At 47.3% G+C, this 23,454-nt stretch overlaps 1 protein-coding gene across 2 annotated transcripts; it reads right to left on the reverse strand.

The window, feature by feature from the left end:
* Positions 1 to 17,862: 17,862 nt before the first annotated feature.
* On the reverse strand, positions 17,863 to 23,019 carry NHLH2 (nescient helix-loop-helix 2). 2 transcript variants are annotated; one of them, XM_064143354.1, is made up of 2 exons: positions 21,696 to 23,019; positions 17,863 to 19,373 (listed from the first exon to the last, which is right to left on the reverse strand). In XM_064143354.1, exon 2 carries the CDS (start codon positions 19,351 to 19,353, stop codon positions 18,922 to 18,924), a length of 432 nt encoding a protein of 143 aa, XP_063999424.1. In that variant the 5' UTR covers positions 19,354 to 19,373; positions 21,696 to 23,019; the 3' UTR covers positions 17,863 to 18,921. The 2 variants fall into 2 exon arrangements, with proteins under 2 accessions (XP_063999424.1, XP_063999422.1); XM_064143352.1 differs by having other exon boundaries at positions 17,863 to 19,699.
* Positions 23,020 to 23,454: the final 435 nt, after the last annotated feature.

The following is a 23,454-nucleotide window of genomic DNA, read 5'->3' on the forward strand; positions in this document are numbered from 1 at the left end:
AGGTGGTGGAGCTGCTGTCCCTGGAGGTGTTGAAGCAAAGCCTGGCTGAGGCACTGAGTGCCATGGTCTAGTTGACTGGATAGGGCTGGGTGCTAGTTTGGACTGGATGCTCTTGGAGGTCTCTTCCAACTTGGTTGATTCTATGATTCTATAATTCTATAAGGGAATAGTTTTCACTGTGCAGGGAGAAAAGTCAGTTAAGTAGATATTTACTGTCACAGGTGAATGATAAAATTCTTCCTTAGTTCCTGATGGGAAACAAATAAATTAAGAGAATATTTTTCACTGAGAACAATCAGAGGGAATATCACAGTATCACAGTATCATTAGGGTTGGAAGAGACCTCACAGATCATCAAGTCCAACCCTTTACCACAGAGCTCAAGGCTAGACCATGGCACCAAGTGCCACGTCCAACCTTGCCTTGAAGTGCCCCAGGGACGGCGACTCCACCACCTCCCCGGGCAGCCCATTCCAGTGCCCAATGACTCTCTCAGTGAAGAACTTTCTCCTCACCTCCAGCCTAAATTTCCCCTGGTGCAGCCTGAGGCTGTGTCCTCTCGTTCTGGTGCTGGCCACCTGAGAGAAGAGAGCAACCTCCTCCTGGCCACAACCACCCCTCAGGTAGTTGTAGACAGCAATAAGGTCACCCCTGAGCCTCCTCTTCTCCAGGCTAAACAACCCCAGCTCCCTCAGCCTCTCCTCATAGGGCTGTGCTCAAGGCCTCTCACCAGCCTCGTCGCCAATATTTTTCACTGAGGGCTGTCAGAGATGGGGGTTTTTTTGTGTGTTTCCCAAATATATTACCTGAATGTGAGATAGCAGCAGGCTCCTGGCACAAGACTCTAGAAAAGAGGAGTGCTCACAGGCACATGTTCAACGCCCTTTCTGAGAAACATCTCTCCCTTTGACTGCCATTCAGGATGTGTTTCTCATCTTACAACCACCCATGTCCACCAGGAAAATATCAGCAAAGGTGATGGTATAAAGATGCTTAGACCTAGAGCTGATATTTGGATAAGAGGAAGAACAGATGAACAGCATGAACTGGTGGCTTGGAGTAACTTTGGAAAAAGCTGGAGTGTTGAGCTGATCAAATGGTTTATATACCAGGGGAGCTGCCTAGGGGATGAGGGAAAAGTTGTCTACCTGGACTTGAGTAAGGCATTTGACAGCATTTCCCACAGCAATCTGCTGGAGAAGCTGGTGGCTCATGGCTTAGGTGGACTCTTGGCTGGGTTAAAAACTGGCTGGATGGCCAAGCAGAGAGACTTGTGGTTGATGGGGTTGGATCCAGTTAGAGACCAGTCACAAGCAGAGTCCCTCAGAGCTCGGTTTTGGGACCAATCTTATTTAATCTATTCATCAATGACCTGGATGAGAAGATCGAATGCACCCTCAGCAAGTTTGCAGGTGACACCAAATTAAAGAGAAGTGTCAACCTGCTGGAGGGTAGGAAGGCCCTGCAGAGGGAGTTGGACAGGCTGGAGCCATGGGCTGAGGCCAGTTGCAGGGGGTTTCACAAGGCCAAGTGCCAGCTCATGCACTTTAGCCACAGCAACCCCCAGAAGCCCTACAGGCTGGGGAAGGAGTGGCTGGAAAGCTGCGAGGCAGAAAGGAACCTGAGGGTGTTGGTGGTCAGCCAGCTGAACATGAGCCAGCAGTGTGCCCAGGTGGCCAAGAAGGCCAACAGCATCCTGGCCTGGATCAGCAATGGTGTGACCAGCAGCAGTAGGGAGGTGATCATGCCCCTGCACTCAGCACACATGAGACCACATCTTGAGTACTGTGTCCAGTTTTGGTCTCCACAGTATAGGAGGGACACTGAGGTGCTGGAGCAGGTGCAGAGAAGGATGATGAAGCTGGGGAGAGGTCTGGAAAGCATGGCCTATGAGGAGCAGCTGAGGGAGCTCGGGATGTTTAGTCTGGAGAAGAGGAGGCTGAGAGGGGACCTTATTGCCCTCTACAACTACTTAAAAGGAGGATGTAGTGAGGCTGCAGCTGGTCTCTTCTCCCCAATTACTAATGATAGGACAAGAGGAAATGGCCTCAAGTTGCATCAGGGGAGGTTTAGGTTGGCTGTTGGGAGGAAGTTCTTTCCTGAGCAGGTGGTCAGGCACTGGAACAGGCTGCCCAGGGAGGTGGTGGAGTTGCCATCCCTGGAGGAAAGGAGAGTGGATGTGGTGCTTGAGGCTATGGTCTAGTGCTGAAGGATGTTGGGATGAAGGTTGGACTGGATGATCCTGGTGGTCCTTTCCCACCATAGCTATTCCTAGCGATGAGATGTTGCGCTGAGGGATTTGGTTTAGTCAAGGAGTTGTCAGTGTGAAAATAATGATTGGATTCCTCAATCTTGAAGGCCTTTTTCAATCTAAGAAATTCTGTGATTCTGTAATTTTTTTATAATGGAAATGGTGTGCCTGAAACAGAAGTTGACACAGCCAGGTAGGCAAGAAAAAATATGTTTAAAGAGATACATCAAAGACAATTTAAATTGAAAATGTCAAAGAGAAAAGCCAAAGGTGTTTTCATGCTGGCATCACTGGCATCAGAAGGCCAGTGGCATCAAGGAGGTTGATGAATCTTATCAAATATCTAGAGCTAAGTAACAGAAACAGTAGAGTCATTGAATCAGTCAGGGTTGGAAGGGACCACAAGGATCATCCAGTTCCAACCCCCCTGCTATGCCCAAGGACACCCTACCCTAGAGCAGGCTACCCACAGCCTCAGCCAGCCTGGCCTTAAACACCTCCAGGGACGGGGCCTCAACCACCTTCCTGGGCAACCCATTCCAGCCTTTCACAACTCTTATGATGAACAACTTCCTCCTCACAACCAGTCTCAATCTCCCCACCTCCAGCTTTGCTCCATTCCCCCCAGTCCTGTCACTCCCTGAGAGCCTCAAAAGTCCCTCCCCAGCTTTTTTGGAGGCCCTCTTCCGATACTGGAAGGCCACAAGAAGGTCACCTCACAGCCTCCTCCTCTCCAGACTGAACAGCCCCAACTCTTTCAGTCTGTCCTCACAGCAGAGCTGCTCCAGCCCTCTGATCAACCTATTGGCCCTTCTCTGGACACGCTGCAGCATGTCCATATCCTTTTTGTAATGGGGGCTGTAGAACTGGATGTAGTACTCCAGGTGGGGTCTCAGCAGAGTGAAGTAGAGGGGGAGAATCACCTCCCCCTACCTGCTGGCTGCAGTTCTCCTGATGCAGCCCAGGCTCTGGTTGGCCCTGCGGGCTGCAAGTGCACACTGCTGGCTCAGTAAAGTTTCCATGAGTGAAAAAGTAAGACTAATATGAATGAAGTGTGAACAGAAATACAAGTCTGTGTGAAACTATGAGAGTCAAAACTAGAGCAAGTGTTGAAAGGCTGGTCTGTACAGAGCATCAAGGTTATGACTGCCAGCAGACAAACAGTAACTGAAGAATCACAGGATCACAAGATCACAGGATTGGGAGTTGGAGGAGACCTCTGGAGATCTTTAAGTCAGACCCCCCTGCCAGAGCAGGACCATATAATTTAGTGAAGGTGTCACAGGAATGCATCCAAATATGCCTTGAAAGTCTCCAGAGAAGGAGACTTCACAACCTCACCAGTGAGCCTGTTCCTGTGCTTTGTCACCCTTATGGTAAAGAATTTCTTCCTCATATTGGGGTAGCACTTCCTGTGCTGTACATCCGTTGTTCCTTGTCCTGTCACAGGGCACAAGTGAGAAGAGGCTGTCCCTTCCCTTCTGACACCCAACCCTCACATACTTACACACATTTGTTAGATCTCCTCTCAGTCTTCTCTCCAGACTAAAATGTACAAAGAACCAAGACACAAGAAGTATTGGTCCCAGGAGTTGTTGTTATGCACCGTTTTGATAGGAGGCGAAGCTGTACATCTCAGAATCAGGCTTTCCATCACAGGAGAATGTTCTGCCATGGACTTGTCAGATGCATACACTGATAAAATAAAGAACACCTCACAAAACTTACTCCTGCTAACCAGCCTTAGTGTTGCTTTCTCAAAGGAGACCTTAGGGTATAACAGACTGGGCATTGTTGGAGCAGCTAATCCAGAGACTAACTGGATATTTGTCCTTTTAGTGGGTGTTTATTCAAAGGTCTGTGCTGCAGAGATGATAGGCAGGGATACTGTTATATGATGAACTGTATTGGGATCTGCCTTTTGGGACAAGCAAGCAAGAACAGCTCAGGTCCAGCATGTGTGGAAACTCACATCATACTGTGCCATCCGTTCCACAAGTGGGTGATGGTGACCTCCTGGCATCTGAGTAGTTGCTACAGGATGCAAGCTTTTACTTGAACTAAACAGTTAATGAGAATCTCTCTTGTCATAACACAGAGGGTGGCAATAAAGTAGAGGCTAACCCACAGCTCTGGATCAAAATGGCCTGGGATGTTGAACTGCTTGAGAGCTGGCTCCTACTTTGGTGGATGCTGATCTGTTGGAGGGTAGGAGAGCCCTGCAGAGGGACCTTGCCAGGCTGGATGGGTGGGCAGAGGCCACAACAACCCCAAGCAGTGCTACAGGCTGGAGACAGAGTGGCTGAGAGCAGCCAGGCAGAAAGGGACCTGGGGATACTGGTAGATAGTACCTGAAGATGAGGCAGCAGTGTGCCCAGGTGGCCAGGAGAGCCAATGGCATCCTGGGCTGGATCAGGAAGAGTGTGGCCAGTAGGACAAGGGAGGTTATTCTGCCCCTGTATTCAATACTGGTCAGGCCACACCTTGAGTGCTGTGTCCAGTTCTGGGCTCCTCCATTCAAGAGAGATGTTGAGATACTGGAACATGTCCAGAGAAGGGCGACAAAGCTGGTGAGGGGCCTGGAGCACAGCCCTGTGAGGAGAGGCTGAGGGAGCTGGGGGTGTGCAGCCTGGAGAAGAAGAGGCTCAGAGGTGACCTCATTGCTGTCTACAACTACCTGAAGGGAGGCTGTAGCCAGGTGGGGGTTGGTCTCTTCTGCCAGGCAACCAGCAACAGAACAAGGGGACACAGTCTCAAGTTGTGCTGGGGAGGTCTATGCTAGATGTTAGGAGTAAGTTCTTCTAGAAGAAAGTTGTTGGCAGAGAGAGTGATTGGCATTGGAATGGGCTGCCCAGGGAGGTGGTGGAGTCGCTGTCCCTGGAGGTGTTGCAGCAAAACCTGGCTGAGGCACTTAGTGCCATGGTCTAGTCGATTGGCCAGGGCTGGGTGCTGGGTTAGCCTGTATGATGTTGGAGGTCTCTTCCAACCTGGTTGATTCTATGATTCCATGGGTCTAATAATGCATTAACTAGCTGGCTGACTAATGGGCAAACACAGTCCTGATCAAGTCCCTTTCTCTGCTTCAGATGTCACTGCTAGAAATGGTGACTAGATCCCTATGTGACTACTCTCAAGCAGTAAGAACTAGCTGTTGTTTCTCCAGAGGCACATACCAGTAGCTCTGTCACCTCATGGGACTTCAAATGCACCTGTGTTAACCAAGAATTTGTATACTTCTCACAGCAGGATGGAGCTAGGTGACAGTGGTCAGCTTCACAGCCAGGGTGGGACTGAGCAGGTTGTGAATTCTCCGTGTAGGTGAGTCAGGTCCTTGTACTGCCTACAGAACGTTTGCAGTCTAGACACGTAAAGGGTGGAAAAGGGAAGCATATGTTGTCTCCCAAGAGGATGTGAGACATGGAGAAATACCAGACTGGCTGTGAGATTCAGAAATTCAGAGAAATGGCTTTGCTGGTGTCAGTCTAGCCAGAAGCTGCAACTCTCAGAGAAGCTAAAGGAGCCACCAAAGCAAAGTAAGAAGGAGCCAATCTGATGCGGACACTTCTCTGAGTGCAACTTTCACAGGACAGAAATTCCCCTGCTGAAGATACTGCTGTTTTGAACACAATTACCTTTTACAAGGTTCTTCCAATTCACCTAATCATCTTTATCTTAATGTGCTTTTCCTTTCTACATTGTCACATAAAATCCATTTCCTTTCAATTTACTTCAGTTCTATCTGCACCCAGATTACTGCAACTTGGAGGCACAGTAATTAAATGCGGTTTGCCTGAGTAGAAAGGCAATGAATGCTATTAAGGCTTGTTTATACTAGCAAGCAACACAGGTTTCTCTATGCCATCCCACCAGCCTGGCTTAACTCTGCCCTGGAGAGACTGTGGTTTAGGCCATATGTGAGCTTCACCATGCATTTAGTCCTTGGGCCATCTTCTGAGATGGGTGATGAATGCCCATTGGATTTCAGATCCTGTGACTTGGAAATATTTGCTGTGATCTGCTTCAACAGCTCACAGTGTACTGGCTCTCACCTGAACCTCCATTTCTGGTTGTGCTAGTTTGAAGCAGGGTAGAATGTTTTGGTGAGAAAAACGAGATCATAGGCTGTGAAAGGAAAACAGTGGTGATGTCTACTCCCCTCAGAGTCTTGCTGAAGAAGAAAGGAAAACATTAGATAACACTCTCACCATTTTTTCACACTCTCTGGCTGGGCTCTGACTGAGCTGCATCTCCCTAACCTCACCTTCCATTTGGACTAACCCACCTTTGCTTTATAACCTCTTGGCTAAACCTCTATTCTTTAGGACTGGGGTAAGGTTGAGAGGGGCAGGGGGAAGGTGCAGGGGCAGTTAAGAGCCCCCCCTGGGGACTCAGGCTTCTGGGAGGGGAGTTGTGCTTCTGTATTACCTTTTACCTTGTATATTTCTATATATAACTGTATATATTGTAAATATCTTCTTGTATATTGTGCTAGCTGTAAATAAATAGCTTCATTTATATTCCCAGAGCCAGCTGAGACTAGACTGGGTGACTTCTAAAGTGAGGGGGGGGCGAGTAAAACCCAAACCATCACACTGGTGGAAATATTGAAGAGAATACTGACCCCATCTGCATGGTTAAAAAGGTCACAAGGGGAGCTCTATCATTTGGATACAACACAGGCTTGTGATAGAATCACTGGGCAGCTGTCAGGACTTAACCCTGGCCTTGGCCCTTCAAAACAGTATTTACTCGAGGAGCTTGTAAATCTGCAGTCTGAATTCCATTTTGTGTAGTACTTTCACCTTTTGGATGCTACTGAGAAGCAACTCTTTTGGTAGCAAGAGTCCTGGATGTCTTGAAATGAAACAGAAGAGGTATTACGAGTGTCTGTAGGTCAAGCATGCATTGTAAACCCATCACTGAGAGCTGCTGTAAGAGTGATTCAAGAAAAGATCAAGTGAAGTAAATTCACCTTTACAGAGTAAGGTTCAGGTTTTGGGTACTGTTAGAGAGTGAATGAATCAGGGAAGTCTTGTATTGATTTACTTTGCACCTTGTCCCAGGCTACTTGATGAAATGTGGTAGTTCTTCTCAAGAAATTCTTTGGTCTTGATGAGCTTTTTGGGAGGAGCCAGGGTAGCTGTTCTGCTTTTTTTTTTTTTAAGATGCTGTCTTTGAGAGTCACACTTCCTTTGATATAGGCTGAACTGCAGAGAGTAGATTTTGACATAGTCATATGACTATATACAGGAAAGTGATTTTTGGCTTTAATTTATGGATCCATTATATATGCTGTTTCCCCCACCAAAGAATGAATGAGCATCTCCAAGCCACTTTTGGAGACTCCACACATAGCTGAGCAACAAGACGTGGCTCGTACTGGAGATGGCCTCTGGGTACAAAATGCAGCCTGCTCTGTTTACATTGTGATTAGCTAAATAACTACCTGTGGTGTACGAGACCGAAACACTTTCGAATACCTGAGAAGCCCCAGTGGGATGAGTTTAGAATCACAGAATCATAATATCATAGAATCAGTCAGGGTTGGAAGGGACCACAAGGATCATCCTGATCCAATCCCCCTGCCATGCCCAGGGACACCCTGCCCACAGCCCCATCCAGCCTGGCCTTAAACACCTCCAGGGATGGGGCCTCAACCAATTCCCTGGGCAACCCCCTTCAGATACTGGAAGGCCACAAGAAGGTCACCTTGGAGCCTCCTCTTCTCTTTGATAATCCTTGTGGTCCCTTCCAGCCCTGACTGATTCTATAACTTGAGGAGAACCCAAGTTGGAAGCAGCTTCTATAAATTTGAAAATCCTCAGCAGAAATCTCTTCCATGAGCTTCTCTCCTTGAACTTCTATAACATTTTCCTTTTTCAACAGCCCAAGGAAGGAGCTCCAAAACTTTACTGTAAATGGTGTGACAAGACACCTCCCTTTGTTTGTTTTGAACTTGGCACCAAACAGTTTCATTTGGTGCATCTTGCTATCAAGTTTTGTTAGAAGAGACAAGGAACAACTGATACCTTTCCACCATCCTCTTCTTAACTGGGATGTAATGACTTCTCTAAAATCACAGAGTCACAGAGTCACAGAGTCACAGAGTCACAGAATTTCTTAGATTGGAAAAAGCCTTCAAGATCATGGAGTCCAATCATTAGTTTCACACTGACAAGTCCTTGACTAAACCAAATCCCTCAGCACAACATCTCATCACTAGGAATCGCTATGGTTGAAAAGGACCACCAGGATCATCCAGTCCAACCTTCATCCCAGCATCCTTCATCACTAGACCATAGCCTCAAATGCCACATCCACTCTCCTTTTAAACACCTCCAGGGATGGCAACTCCGCCACCTCCCTGGGCAGCCTGTTCCAGTGCCTGACCACTCCAGGGATGGCGACTCCACCACCTCCCTGGGCAGCCTGTTCCAGTGCCTGACCACCTGCTCAGGAAAGAACTTCCTCCCAACAGCCAACCTAAACCTCCCCTGATGCAACTTGAGGCCATTTCCTCTTGTCCTATCATTAGTAATTGGGGAGAAAAGACCAGCTGCAACCTCACTATAACCTCCTTTTAGGTAGTTGTAGAGGGCAATCAGGTCCTCTCTCAGCCTCCTCCAGACTAAACAAGCCCAGCTCCCTCAGTCGCTCCTCATAGATGATGTTTGCCAGACCTCTCCCCAGCCTCGCTGCCCTCCTCTGCACCCACACCAGCACTTCTTCACCACTGACTCAGTCCTTTTCACTTGGTCATTTTCTGTGTGGAAGCTTCTCCATGCTTTGTGTTGTTCCTCCTGCCATTCTCAAATGCTTTGGGGCTTTTACTCTATTCTTACTGAAAGCCTGGAGGACCACAGCTGCACATAGTATTCAGAATAGAGATTTACTTCGGGTTTATGCAATTCATAATGATGCTCTCTGTCTTGTGATCTGCCTCCTCTGCTCTCTCTACAATGATAATAACATCTAACATTTCATTTTCTTTTTTTCCCATGCCACAAAGAACCAAGCCAATGTTTTCATGAAACAATCTATCAATACTCCAAGATCTTGCTTCTATTGTTGGCTCAGGACCTATCAGTTATATGTGAAGCTAGAAATGTTGTTCCCTTTGTTCATCACCTTATCACTTTATTTAGATTGAAAAATCTTATGCTGTTTTATCAGCTTTGCACAGCCTTTCTGCTATTTTTCATGGTCAGTCTTGTCTTTACTATATGAAATATAATGATCAACTGTTCACATACTCCCTGTTCTCTCTCCTCTTAATCTCATATTTTAAACCTTCCTTTCCTTCTCCCCTTCTTTGTTTCTTTCCCCTTTCTGCAGCTCAGATCCAAAATATGCAAAGTGGTCCAACACAGGTTTGTGGCTCTATTCTATAGAGGTCATTTATCAGAAAGTCTTGAAGCCTTCTTAAACTTTGAAATTGCTTAAATGGATAAAAGACCCTTGATGCTTGGAATACTGAATCTGAGATGTGGGAGAGCTGTCTGTGGAGGTTGTATCTGCACACAGTCGAAGTCTGCTCTCTCCTTCGCTGCTCTGCATTTCTTTCTTTCCTTGAGTTTCTCTTGTCTGTGAGCCTGTGCCAAGCTCTAGCCTTGGGATTTGCTAATCTTTCTGCCACACCCAGGCACAGAATAGTTTTGAGCAAAGAGAAAGAAAGGTAACTTCTCTGAAGGTTAGAAGATGTGGCCTCTCCTTAGTAGACTTTAATGTCATGACTCTTTCTACCTTCCTCCCTACCTGGTCTCTGTACGTTCCTAGACTGAACTTGCTTCTAACCTCCCTGAGCAAGCTACTAAGTTCTGGCTTGCTGTAGAATCTTCTCCCCATTCATCCATACTAGCAGCAATACCCAGCCACTCATATCTGTCTTCTTCCTGGTGTTTTTCACTGCCTGGAGAAGAGAAGGCTTCAAGGAGACCTTGTAGTAGCCTTCCAGTATCTGAAGGAGGCCTACAGGATGGCTGGGGAGGAACCCTGCTCTAGGGTAGGGTGTCCTGCTCTAGGGTAGGGTGTCCCTGCCCATGGCAGGGGGGGTGGAACTAGATGATCCTTGTGGTCCCTTCCAACCCTGACTGACTCTGATTCTATGATTCTAACTATTTACAAGGTCTTGTAATGACAGGACAAGGAATAATGAGTTTAAACTGGAAGAGGGGATATTTAAACTAGATGTTAGGAAGAAGTTCTTTACAGTGAGGGTAGTGCACAGGTTGCCCAGGGAGGCTGTGGTTGCTCCCTCCCTAGAAGTGTTCAAGGCCAGGTTGGATGAGGCCTTGAGCGAACTGTTCTAGCAGGAGGTGTCCCTGCCTATGGCAAGGGGGTTGGAACTGGATGAGTTTTGAAGTCCCTTCCAGCCTAAACCATTCTATGATTTTCCCTCATGTTTGCTGCCCGCCTTTTCATGTGCCTTTTTTCTTTCACATGGCTCCATCTGCCTGTGCTCCAGGTTCACACACACCCTCCACCACCCTCACACAAAATCCTTCATGTTGTGCCCAGGCTCTGATTGATGTGGCTGCTCCACCTACATGACCTGGCTTCTTCTACCTTTCTACTCTTTCACCCTGTGCAGCTTTTGCTTTGATTCAAGCAATTCTAATGACACCTTTCTTTTTTCATTCCTTCTGCCTGGTCTCCTCTGAATTTTCCACAGAGCAGCTTTTTTCTTCTCTCTCTGATCATCACCACGTTTCAGTGAGGAACATCAGAACAACTGTCACCTGTTGCTTTCCAAGTGACTCCGTGCTCCACCACTGGGAGAGCTCTCACTGCACACACACACAAATGTGTGTCTGTGTGTTTGTAGGGAAGGCTGGGAGGAAAGGGTACCCAAATCAAGGAGGGTGGGCGGGGATGGTGGTGTACCAAATTGCTGAGAATGGCTGAAGCAACCAGGTGGGCATGAGGAAAGTGTGTCTTATGTAGCTCTCTCAGGCCCAACGGTTTGCAACAGATAAGAGAGAATGCAAGATCAGCTCTCTAGCCCCTTGCTCCTGAGCTGAAGCACCAAGCAGCTCTCTGCTGGGGCAAAGATCGGCTGCAACTGCTGGGCATGGGCTGGCGGTGCAGGAGCAGGGCCGCAGGGCGGCTGTGCAACAACCAGGGACCTCAAAGGGCAGGGTGGCTGTCGGGAGGCCAGGAGGAGTGGAGGGAGGGAAGGGAAGGGAAGGGAAGGGAAGGGAAGGGAAGGGAAGGGAAGGGAAGGGAAGGGAAGGGAAGGGAAGGGAAGGGAAGGGAAGGGAAGGGAAGGGAAGGGAAGGGAAGGGAAGGGAAGGGAAGGGAAGGGAAGGGAAGGGAAGGGAAGGGAAGGGAAGGGAAGGGAAGGGAAGGGAAGGGAAGGGAAGGGAGGGAATGAGGAAGGAAGGAAGGGAGGAAGGTAGGGAGGGAAATGAGAAGCTGCTTGCGGAGATGGACTGTGAGGAGCTGGTGGAGAGCAATGGTGGGCAGAGAAGTCTGCTGCGGGGGGACAGCGGAGGGGACATCCAAGCGTGCAGCAGGGATTGGAGGGAAAAAAGCATCGTTCGCTGGCCCAACTTTGTGCCTGCACTTGCGTGTCTGAAAGTGGACGAGGTCTGAGCTGACTTTCATTTTAAGCCTGAGTTATTCCAGCCCGGTGACTCAATTTATTTCTGTCTCTGCTCCTGACATTTCTCTTTCAGGTGGCTGCTGCCTGGTTTTGGGTGGGGCTGTGGGCTGAGGTGACTCATGTTTTCAAGCTCTTATCAGCATCCCTATGATGTTCTGCTTTTCTTTGCTGTCGTACGGCATCTCGCTCCCCTCCCCTTCTTCCCCTCCCTCTGCCGGCTCCCAAAGGAGGCGACAGACGGTCCTGTAATTTGGTTCCATTCGCTCGACTGGAGCAACACCTGCCCCCCTCTCTGGGGACAGGAGGGTCTCATCCCAAACTGTGCAAGGAGCCAAAGACGAATCTGAAGCCCATATGCAAATAGAGCCCAGAATAAAACAACATGGCCATTCTGGGCAGGAAAAGCAAAATCTGTCACCAAGGGAAGAGATAGGAAAAACGAAATTGCCTCTGAAGAAATAAATAAGAATTGCCAAGAGGTTGCCTTTTCCTTTTGGGTCGGTTGCTATTGTGGTTATTGATCTGTCCCACCCTGGAGAATAAACTGAGAGTACTGAAAAATAATGGCTGATATCAGAACACATTTATTCACCCTAAAAGGACTGGGTTAATTGGGTTACAGGATGGCTAGATATGTGAATAGATATCTAGAATGTCACTGGTATTTCTTCATGGCTATATAATGGAAAAGATCCATTTCTTTGTTGAATTTCATATGCAGCATCCTCTTCAGCTCCCCACCTCCCCCCTTCCCCCATCTCTCTCTCTCTCATACGCACACATTCCTTGCTAGAAATACAGCAAAGGTATCAAATCACATCTGAGACCTTCAGAATGTCTCTGCTGTAAGTAGTCAGTGGCAATATGCTACCTGGCTCGCCCACTTGTTAACGGAAGCAATAAGGCTACTTTGTGGCTGGTGAGTGGTGTGGTCCTGAACATGAGTACCCTGTGCTTTGGTGGTGGGTGATGGTGTGTGTCTAGAAATCCTTTCATTTGCGTGCACACATCTATCAGCAGCCTAAATGCAAGTCTGTATTTGGGAATATTTTATGCTCTTCACCCTTTAATCTTGTATTATGATACTCACAGAAACAGTGAAGCCTTTAGCTGTACAGTCCTGCGGTGTTTTGAGGGCTTCCTTTTGGCTTGCTGTCTGTCCTGGTTCACTGTACCAGGGTTAGGATCTGTTCCTAGCATTCAGTTGAATGTGTTAGATCCCCTGTTTCCTAATGACACATGTGAATGCATGCTGCACCCCATGAACACATGTGTCCATATGGGTTTGCTATGTGTCTTCACAGGTGTTACCACCTTCTGTTAGGGGTGCACTGGATATCTCTTGTACTTGGACATTTTAGATCTACCCATTGGTACATCCATTTAGATCTAACTACTGGAACCACTTCCTATCTGTCAATGATGAGGGTTTCATTCCAATGTTTTGTACATCGGGTTGAGCCAGGCTTAAAGCACCTTTCTTAGCCTCAGCTAAGTCCTAGAATCATAGAATCAACCAGGGGAGGCAGACTAGATGACCTTTATATGTCCCTTCCAGCCCAATGCATTCTATGATTTGATGATAAGTTTTTCTCTTTTATTCTGCTTAAGGCATTGTAGAGAAACCGTTAAGAAAGAAGAATAGAACTGCAAGGCTCTAGACAGCATCTTTCATAGAATCATAGAATTGACCAGGTTGGAAGAGACCTCCAAGATCATCCAGTCCAACCTAGCACCCAGCTCTATTCAGTCCACCAGACCATGGTACTCAGTGCCTCGTCCAGGCTTTTCTTGAACACCTCCAGGGTTGGCGACTCCACCATCTCCCTGGGCAACCTATTCCAATGATAAATCACTCTCTCTGTGTCCAGATGTAGTGCTCTGCCTACTCTGTCCTTGAGCACGCTTTCTTTCATGGTTCATAGGATGAAGTCCTCTTTGAACATGAATGAAAGGAATCCGACTGTAGCACTGATCTTAGCTTTAATCGCTAAAAAAGCCAGGAAATATTAACTCTGTGCTTCTTCCCTGCCAATTGTTGGATTGGTTGTGCGTGATATGAACTCCCATTGAGCAGTTCATAGAATCATAGAATCAGTCAGGGTTGGAAGTGACCACGAGGATCATCCAGTTCCAACCCCCCTGCTATGCCCAGGGACACCCTACCCTAGAGCAGGCTGCCCACAGGCTCAGCCAGCCTGGTCTTAAACACCTCCAGCCATGGGGCCTCAAACACCTCCCTGGGAAACCCATTCCAGCCTCTCACCACTCTCATGATGAACAACTTCATCCTCACCTCCACTCTGAATCTCCCCACCTCCAGCTTTGCTCCATTCCCCCTAGTCCTGTCACTCCCTGAAAGCCTAAAAAGTCCCTCCCTAGCCTTTTTGTAGGCCCCCTTCAGATACTGGAAGGCCACAAGAAGGTCACCTGGGAGCCTCCTCTTCTCCAGATAGAACAGCCCCAACTCTTTCAGTCTGTCCTCATAGCAGAGCTGCTCCAGCCCTCTGAGCATCCTTGTGGCCCTTCTCTGCACACACTCCAGCACATCCACATCCTTCTTGTAATGAGGGCTCCAGAACTGGATGCAGTACTCCATGTGGGGTCTCACCAGAGTGGAGTGGAGTCCCACCCCATTCCTTCTATAATGATGTCATTCAAGGTCATTCCTGTATCGCTGGGGGAACATACATGTGGGCAAAGTAAAAAGTCACTTTGATTATATTATTAGCCTTGATTAGTGTCTAATACAGACTTCCAATGAGGTGGAGTTAAAGATATTTACTTGTTCTTGATAAAGATTTCTAGATTTCTGAGCACTTAACCATGCAGCCTTTTTACTGTATTGACCATCTCTCTTTGTGCATAATACTCAGATATTTCTGAAAAACAAAGACAAAAAAAAGGGAGGATGGAACTGGGGAGTCAAAAACCTACATTTTGTTTTTAACATCAGCTAAGTGAGAATGAGTTTCCTTCTTGGTGCCAGTGGAAAACATCTAAGTGCTTGGGAGGATGTTATGGTGGTGAGAGGATATTAAAAAAAAAAACAGGTGAGTGGATGGAAGTGAGGCAAAGGTTGTATAGAATCATAGAATCAACCAGGTTGGAAGAGACCTCCAAGATTATCCAGGACAACCTAGCACCCAGCCCTAGACAATCAACTAGACCATGGCACTAAGTGCCTCAGACAGGATTTTCTTCAACACCTCCAGGGATGGCAACTTCACCACCTCCCTGGGCAGCCCATTCCAATGCCAATCACTCTCTCTGGCAACAACTTCCTCCTAACATCCAGCCTAGACCTCCCCTGGCACAACTTGAGACTGTGTCCCCTTGTTCTATTTCTGCTTGCCTGGCTGAAGAGATCAACCCCCACCTGGCTACAGCCTCCCTTCAGGTAGTTGTAGTCAGCAATGAGGTCACCCCTGAGCCTCCTCTAGGCTAAATAACTCCAAGTCCCTCAGTCTCTCCTTATAGGGTTTGCATTCCAGGCCCCTCACCAGCTTTGTTGCCCTTCTCTGTAGAGAAAATCAATGTCTTCCATGAGATAAATCTTTGGAAGAAAAAAGACATATCTTCAAGTAAAGAGCCCTGAACCTTCTGTGAGTTAAACTTGAGAGACTTGATCATGTTGATACCACCAAAATCAAAGCCCTTTCTGTCCTCTTTCAGAGTGCAGGCAACCTCTCTGATGTCTCAGGAGGTGGTGGGAACAGAACATTCCCACTTCCAAACCTGAGCTATTCCCATGCATCTCCGTGCTACTCTTTCCTGCACTCACAACACAAGTTGCTCACTGACATCACCTGAGCACAAGATGTTGTGGCTGGGAGGTAAAGACCTTGGGCTGATGACCATTGCTTGGTCCACAGCATCTTCTTTGTATGGTCTTCAGCTACTTTCAGCCTGATGTGTTTGTGAGATCCTCAGAGAGGGGTAGTGCAGCCAGAAGGGATGCTGGCTTCACACCTCTTGATTCCACAGCTGGTGTGCTTGAATCAGCCAACAGTCACTGCATCCACCACACTTTACTAGAAGGTAACACAGAGCACTCTAAAACATTTATCCCAAGAAGGAAAAAATGCTAAGTTCTCCTGAGTATGGGGCGCTTGCTGGACAGCAGGACTTATATTGCTCAAGCAATTAGTATCAAACTTGACCCCAGTATCCAGATGTGACAGAACCTAAGAAATAAGCCTGTTCCAAAGAAAGCAGAGTTTGAAGTTGATGGAGACATTTCAGCCCCAACAGACGCAGCATTTTAAAGCTGTGTATGGAACCACCAAACCTACATGTGCTCCCTTGGGTCCTGGGAAGCATGCACTATTAGGAAGTGGAATTAGCAGCCTCTCTGACAAGATTTTCCTGTGTGGGGCTTTTCAGCTGGTCAAGTCCACACTTAATTAAACCACTCTGCAAAGTGTCAGCCATAAAAATGGGAGGTTGTAGGGGGAGGCTTATCTCTCCAGCAAGTAACAATGTAGGAGCAGCCACCTGAATCAGTGGTGATATTCAAATTAGAGGTAAAATTAACCCCTTGCAGCAAACAAAGAAGCTGTTTAATAACTGGGGTGTCACAGAGGTCTCACATTACTCAGGTAAAAACCTGTCTGCTTGTGAGTCTGTATCTCTGCTGTGCTTCAGATGACAAGCTTTGGCAGTCAAGTACTTACATAAAGGAGTATGCTTGAGGCTTTCAAAAAGAAGGAAGGGGCCCAAGACTTTTAACTTGGTTTCAGCAGCAAATTCGCCCAGCCCAAGAGGGATCCAAATTGGATTTCAAGAAAAGAAAAGACAATCAGGTACATTCCAGTTGGGACCAAACATGCACTTCTGGGCTGCAAAGCTGGACGTGGCAAAGAGTGATGTGGCAAAACAGGTGCTCGCAAGTGTCAGATTTGATTTTGCAGCCCAAACTTTGAAACGTGTGAGCAGGTGCCAGTTGCGATGTGACCAGAAGAAAGTGCCAGCAATGGTGTGTTTGAGCAGTGCAGCCCAGCTGAGAGCAGGGGAGCTGTAGCCGAGGGACCGCAACCTGAGGAAGAGGCAGGTAACCTGTTGAAGCTTTCTCTTGTGAAGCCTTTGTGATGCTTATTGCGAAGGGCATCGCATCTCCATCTCATAGAAAGACCAATAGGGAGAAATAATTAAGGGGGGGGGGGGTGTGGGGGGTGGGGAACCAAACCATCCCAGCTTTTATTTGATACTTTTATTTATATGCAAAACAGCTCACAATTTATGAGAGATATGAAAAACGCATCAGATAGAAACCAGATTTCTCTATTCTCACTACAAAATATTGCATTATATAAAGCAACAGAGACACACAAAAAAACCCTGAAAAAGACTAAAATCTTTGGATAGCAGATGTGGTTTTGTTGTTTTTTTGTTGTTGTTTGTTTGTTTCTACGTTTTTCCTTTTTTTTTCCTCTTTTTTTTTTCTCCCCCCCATCTCTAAAACGCACTTCTTTATTTAAAGATATTTCACAGCAAAGAACATGAAACATTTTTCAGGTTATAGAACTTTTCTCCTTTTTTTTTGTTTCTTTTCTTTTTTTTCCTTCTTTTTATTTTTTTTTCCTTTTCCCCTTTTTTTTTCCTTTTTTGGTTTCTTTTCTGGTTTTTTTTCCCTCTTTTTAGTTCATTTTTATTTTTGTTTTTATTTCTTTTTCCTTTTTATTTCTTTTTTTAATTTTTTTCCTTTTTATTTTTTCTTTTAATATTATTTTTTCTTTTTATTTCTTTTTTTTCCTTTCTCTTTCTTTTTCCTTTTTATTTTTTTTTCTTTTAATATATTTTTTCTTTTTATTTCTTTTTTCTTTCTCTTCCTTTTTTCTTTTTATTTCTTTTAATCCTCTTTCTTTTTTCTTTCTCTTCCTTTTTTCTTTTTATTTCTTTTTTCCTTTCTTTTTTTCTTTCTATTTCTTTTTTCTTTCTTTTTTCCTTTTTATTTCTTTTTCCTTTTTATTTCTTCTTTTTTTCTTTTTATTTCTTTTTCCCCCTTTTTTTTTTTTTTTTTTTTGGTTGTCACAAAGGAAAGCAGTCCTAGATTTACTTTTCTTTCTTTCCGTTTTTTTTTCCCTTCTTTTTTTTTTTCTTTTTTCTCCTCTTTTTTTTAGGAAAAAAAAATCCTTTCCTAAAAATATACCACACACATACGCCCCCCCCCGCCAAGGCTCACTCCCACGCACATGCATATATACACACACGCACACGCACATCTACACTCACAAAGAAACTACTTCCCTTATAAACGATTTGCAGAGTACTTTCCAGACAGAACTATAGATCAGAAGAACAACAAGTCTTTTCAAAACGAAACGCAACAAAACAAACTCTCCTAGTTAAGTGCTAGTGGTTGTCGATCCCACACGAGAAAAGAAAGGGAGGGGGGAGGAAAGGTCAAGAACAAGAGGCTCGATATATATAAAATATACTTAGAAACGGGGAGGAAGGGAAGGTTTGTTGTATACAAGTGCAAATATAATCGGAGGAGGGGGGGGGGAATAAATTAAAGACATCTTTTACTTTTAAAAGGAAAAGAAAAAGAACTGGAGCACTGTTATCCATCCCAACAAACACTCATAAAGTTAAACGTAATATTCCACAGGAGAAAGTGTAAACACCCGACTCTAGAAACCGATTGGCACAGAGTATCCAAAGTAAAATTGCCACCACTCTGAAAAATAAATTAATCTCGAGGAAAAAAATAAATTGTCTACCATAAATAAAAAATAGTTATTTTTTAAACTGCACCCATGAGTCACACGTTTAAGGTCACAAGTAGATGGGGTTGGGGTTTTGTGGGGTGTTTTTTGGATATATAACAAGGGGCACTTGACAGCCTGAAGAAAACAATCCGGGTTTACATTTTCTCTTCCCCAGAAAATCGGGATCTCCGCCGGCCACGTCGTGCGAGGAGATGAGCAGGCTGCGAGGACACCCCCGTTCGCCCCCGGGGCAGGCACTGCCCGCCGCTACCCGCTCGCCCGGACACAGGGCAGCGGCGGCGGGGCTGAGAGGGGAGAGAGGCGTCTGGATCTCCGGGGGTCCGTCGAGGCGCTTACACGTCCAGGACGTGGTTGAGATAGGAGATGTAGCAGATGGCGAGGCGCAGAATCTCGATCTTAGAGAGCTTCTTGTCGGGGGGCAGGGTGGGCAGCAGCTTGCGCAGCTCGGCGAAGGCCAGGTTGAAGGCCTCCACGCGGATCCGCTCACGCGTGGCGTGGGCCGAGCGGTACTTGGCCGTGGCTCGTCGCCTCCGTCTCTTCTCCTCCCGGCTCAGCGGCGGAGGGTGCAGCCCGGGCCGGCCCCCGCCCCTGCCCTCCCCGCCGCCGCCTCGGCCCTCCCCGCCGCCGCCACCGCCCTCGGCGGGCTCCGGGTCGGAGATGCAGCAGCTGAGCGATTGAGCGTCCGCGCCGCCCAGGGACTCCGGGTCGGAGGGAGCCGAGGAGGGGTGGTCGGAGTCGGCAGCTTGATCCGGGCTAAGCATCATCTTGGAGGGGGCGGAGGAGCCTTCCCGGGACAGAGAACCAGAGAGAGCGGGGTCAGCCCCTCGGCACCGGCATCGGGAGGGGTAAAGGGGCGAGGCATGGGGGGAGGCAGGGGCAGGGACATGTCGACCCTCGCGCCCTGGCCCCGTCGCCAGTGGCTGTCCCTCTCCACCCGGCCGGGTGGCGGGGGAGAGGCGGGCGGGGGAGCAGGCGGGTCGGTGCCCCCTGAGGAAGCACAACAAACGCGGTACCGGGGATAGATGATGCCCGTCATGTACCATCCCGTTTCTGGCTTTTGACGGCAGCTTCTCAGCGCAATATACTTCCTTCCATTATTCCCAGTGCTTGCTGGGTGTGAGAACAGGCCCGGAAAGCAATAAAGGAGTACATCACTTTCTTTTTCTCCTTTTTTCTTACCCCCCCCCCTCCCCAAGCAAGCTAATATCCAGCGTTTCCACATGAGGTTGATTTTATTATTTCTCTCCCCAAACCTCCCTATTTTCACATCGTCTTTTCCTCCCCTCCCAGATTCTGCTCAACCGTTTCTCTCTTGGTCATGTTCGCTGGGATCCGGGCTACAGAAGAGATGCTTTTAAACATACAGCTCAAGGTTCCCCAGGCATAACAAGGCCAGAGGGGAAATTTATTCCCCCAATTAAAGAGACAGGATCTGGCACATCTGCGGGGCTCTTTTCTCTGAGCTACTTCTTTTTTATATATTTTCTTCTTCCCCCCTTTTTTCTTTGATTTTTTTCCTTTTTTGCCCCCTCTTTCTTTCTCTTTTTTCATCTTTTCCCTTCTTTTTCACCTCTTTTCTTTCCTTTTTTTCTTTTTCCTTTTCCTTTTTTCCTTTTTTTCCCCATTTTCCTTTTTTTCTTTCTCCTTTTCCTTTTTTTTTTTTCTTTTTCTTTTCTAAAATTTTTTTTTCTTTCATTTCCTCCCTTTTTCTTCCCCCCCCTGCTGCTAATCATGCTGGTAGCGATTTGCCAACCGTCAAACAGGGGCGTTTGGGGATGTTTCCGTTTATTTTGGGATCCAAAAAAGAAATAAGAATCCCCAAGGAAGGCCCAAACTTTTCCATTCCTTTAAATTTTTCCCTCTTCTCCTTTCATCACAGCACGAAAAGGGGGAGGGGGGTAGCGGAGAGGGAGCGTGTTTGGGGGGGCGGGGGGGGGTGAGGCTAAATAAATAAATAATTGCGGACGTGCCTTTCAAAAGAAAATTGAATCGTATCTTCTTGCGGCCTCACAGAACACCATCTGTCATGTAGACAGCAATACAAATCCGAGCGCGTCCGTGGACATGCCGGCATGTAATAAAACAATACATCAGGCAACTAGTGAATAACCTTGGACACAAATGTGTGTGTCTGTGGCATGGCTGGGGTGTCGAGAGAGCCTGAAGGAGGAGAGAATATCGCCTACCTCCTTTCCCCCGAATTCAGATCGCCAAGAATTTCTAGGCAAAGTTTCCGGACAAAGTACCCCTCGGATTTCAGTGAAATACATTGGGAAAAACAAAGCAGCAATAATAATAATAATAATGATGGTGATGATTATGATGATGAGACATTGAACGAGGAGCTGAAGGAAAACTCTCCAGGCAAGGCTAGAGCTTCCCCCCGGGGCTAAGCGTCGGGTTTCCGCCGGGGCCGGGGCTCAGCGCTCCCCGGAGCTCGCCTGGGGAAAGGCCTGGGGAGGGGGGAAGGAGAGCGCTGGCTTCCCTGGTCGATGAGGAAAGCTTCCTTTCCTCTTCAGAGAATCAGAGAATCATTAAGGTTGGAAAAGACCTCTAAGATTATCAAGTCCAACCGATCTTTTTAATAAGGAGAGCTAATCAGGCCCACCAGGCGGGGGTAAGAAACAAACCCAGGCAGGGTTTGCAGGTCAGCTACCGGCGATCTCTTGGGAAGAAAAGAAAACCCAACAACAAATCATATAAATAGGAAAGGTTTAAAATCGCCTTTCAAATGAGATCCAGAAGAGAGGGGTTTTGCGAGAGCACACTAACCGAGGATTTTGTATGAAAACAAGCAATGGCAGAGATGGCTCCTGGAGAAAGTTGCTTAAAGGTTTCTCTGCAGAGTGTGTTGAATATTTTCCCTTTCGTTCGGGTTTATCCATCCTTTTTTCCCCCTTTGCTTGCGTTTTGGTGAGCTAAACCGGAAAGAGGCAGGTTGGTTTTTGCCTCCCCTCCTATTTCTTTTTCTATTTTTCAGTGGTTTTTTTTAGGGGGGGGTTGGGTTTTCTAGGGGGTTGTTTTTTTTTGTTTCCCCCACCCCAGTAAAACCATATCCTCATGACTGTGCTACCTGGCAAAGGCATATATTGTTAAAGCTGCTTACCTCGGCAGAGTCGTTTGGGCAGCCTCTCTCTCCAGGTCCCCTCGCCCCCTCGGCGGTTCCTTTACAGTTCAAATGACCCTCTGGGAGCGAAGCATGGAAAAAAAATTTAAAGGGGGGGGAGGAAATATTTTTTAAAAATAACAAAAATCAAATCAAATGAATTAGGAGTGGGAAAGTGTCCTGCTCGGGTGGGGAAAGGCAGATCTCATCCCTCGCCGCGGCCTCCAGCGCTCCGGAGATGGGGAGATGTTATAGCCGTGTTTGTTTGCGGAGTATAAATAACAACTTAAGTTACTTACGATGCATCAGAGGAGGAAGGGGGGGGGGGGGGGAAAGGAAAAAAAGGAAATAAAAAAGAAAAGAGGGTTTCGCCCCCCAACCCCATCAAAGTCTGTTGATTCCGGGCAGCGGGATGCACACGCCCCGGCAGCTGCTGCCAGCCGACTTGAGAGGGGAGGTTAAAAAAATTGCTCCGGGAAGTGCCGTTTCTCCCCCGCTCTTCTTCCTCCGATCGCGAAAGATAACAAAAGGGATGCGGGCAATAACACCAGCTCGGATGATTCCCTCTCCCCTTCCCCTCGGCTTCCCCTTCCCCGCCCCGCAGCCCGCAGTTCCCAGGCCGGGCTGGGCCGGGAGGAGAACGCGGAGCCCGGGGCGAGGAGCCCGGCGAGGTGCTGCCGGCTTTGTTCGGCCGCGGCCAGGCGCGCAGACACGCCGCTGCCCCCGGTGACAATGCGTCGCTCCCTCCTTTCTTCTCTGGTATTCTTGGGGGTTGTTGGTTGTTGTTAGGTTGTTGGTTTGCGTTGTTTTGTTTGGTTGTTTGTTGGGTTTTGTTATTTGGGGTTTATTTTTTGGGGGGGGAGGTGTGTGATTTGTAACGCGCGGTTTGGTTAATTCAGCGGTCCGGTGGAGAGTAGTTGGAAGAGGGAGGCGCCGTCGGAAAATCAGATGTTTGGGTTTAGTTTTTCTTCTTCTGGTCCTTCAAGAGCTGGCGAGGTGGGGCAAAAAGAGAATGAATTAAAACCCCATCCGTCCGTGAGCTTCTGAACTCCTCCGGCATCTCTGGAGTGAGGAGAAAGGAAGAAATGCGAACGCCGAAAAGAAAAAAACAAACAAAACAAAAACCACACAAAAAAAGCAAAATAAACGAAAATCTCGGAGCGGCTGCGAGAGAGAACGTCGGTGCAGGAAAAGGTACGCTCACAGGCACAAAAAGAAAGTGCAGTTCTTTTTCCCACCCCTCCCGGAGTGGCAAAGAAGCCAAGGAGGGGTGCAGAAGGTGGCAGGGGAGAGATAGACAGAGCGGAGATGCGTGTGGATCCTCTCCGGGTACCAAAGGGTTCAGCTAAGAGATGGTCGGAAGAGATAAAGGCTCAGAGAAAAGGGGATGGCATTTTTTTTTCCTCCTTTTAAATTGATATTTAATGGGAAAGCCTATTGGACAGAAACCTGGACACGAGTCACTTAATTGGACTTGACATCTGTCACAGTGTGGGAGTTTTCACAGCCCAAATATTTTCAGCAGATCAGATTCTCGCTGAATCTGTGCCACAAATTATAACAGTCGAGAGCAGCCCATGATATAAACCTTAGCCTCTGGATATACAGTCTCTAGCCACACTCGCTCCCACCGCCATCATCCAGCCCCCCTCCAAAAAAAAAAAACAAGCCCCAAATGGATACCCACTGATCTAGAAAAACACCTCTGGCATTTCCCATGCAAGCTAATAAATAAGCTTTAAACATCAATTTGCAGGGG

Source organism: Pogoniulus pusillus, chromosome 5 (assembly GCF_015220805.1).
Source record: "Pogoniulus pusillus isolate bPogPus1 chromosome 5, bPogPus1.pri, whole genome shotgun sequence".
NCBI lineage: Eukaryota > Metazoa > Chordata > Aves > Piciformes > Lybiidae > Pogoniulus > Pogoniulus pusillus.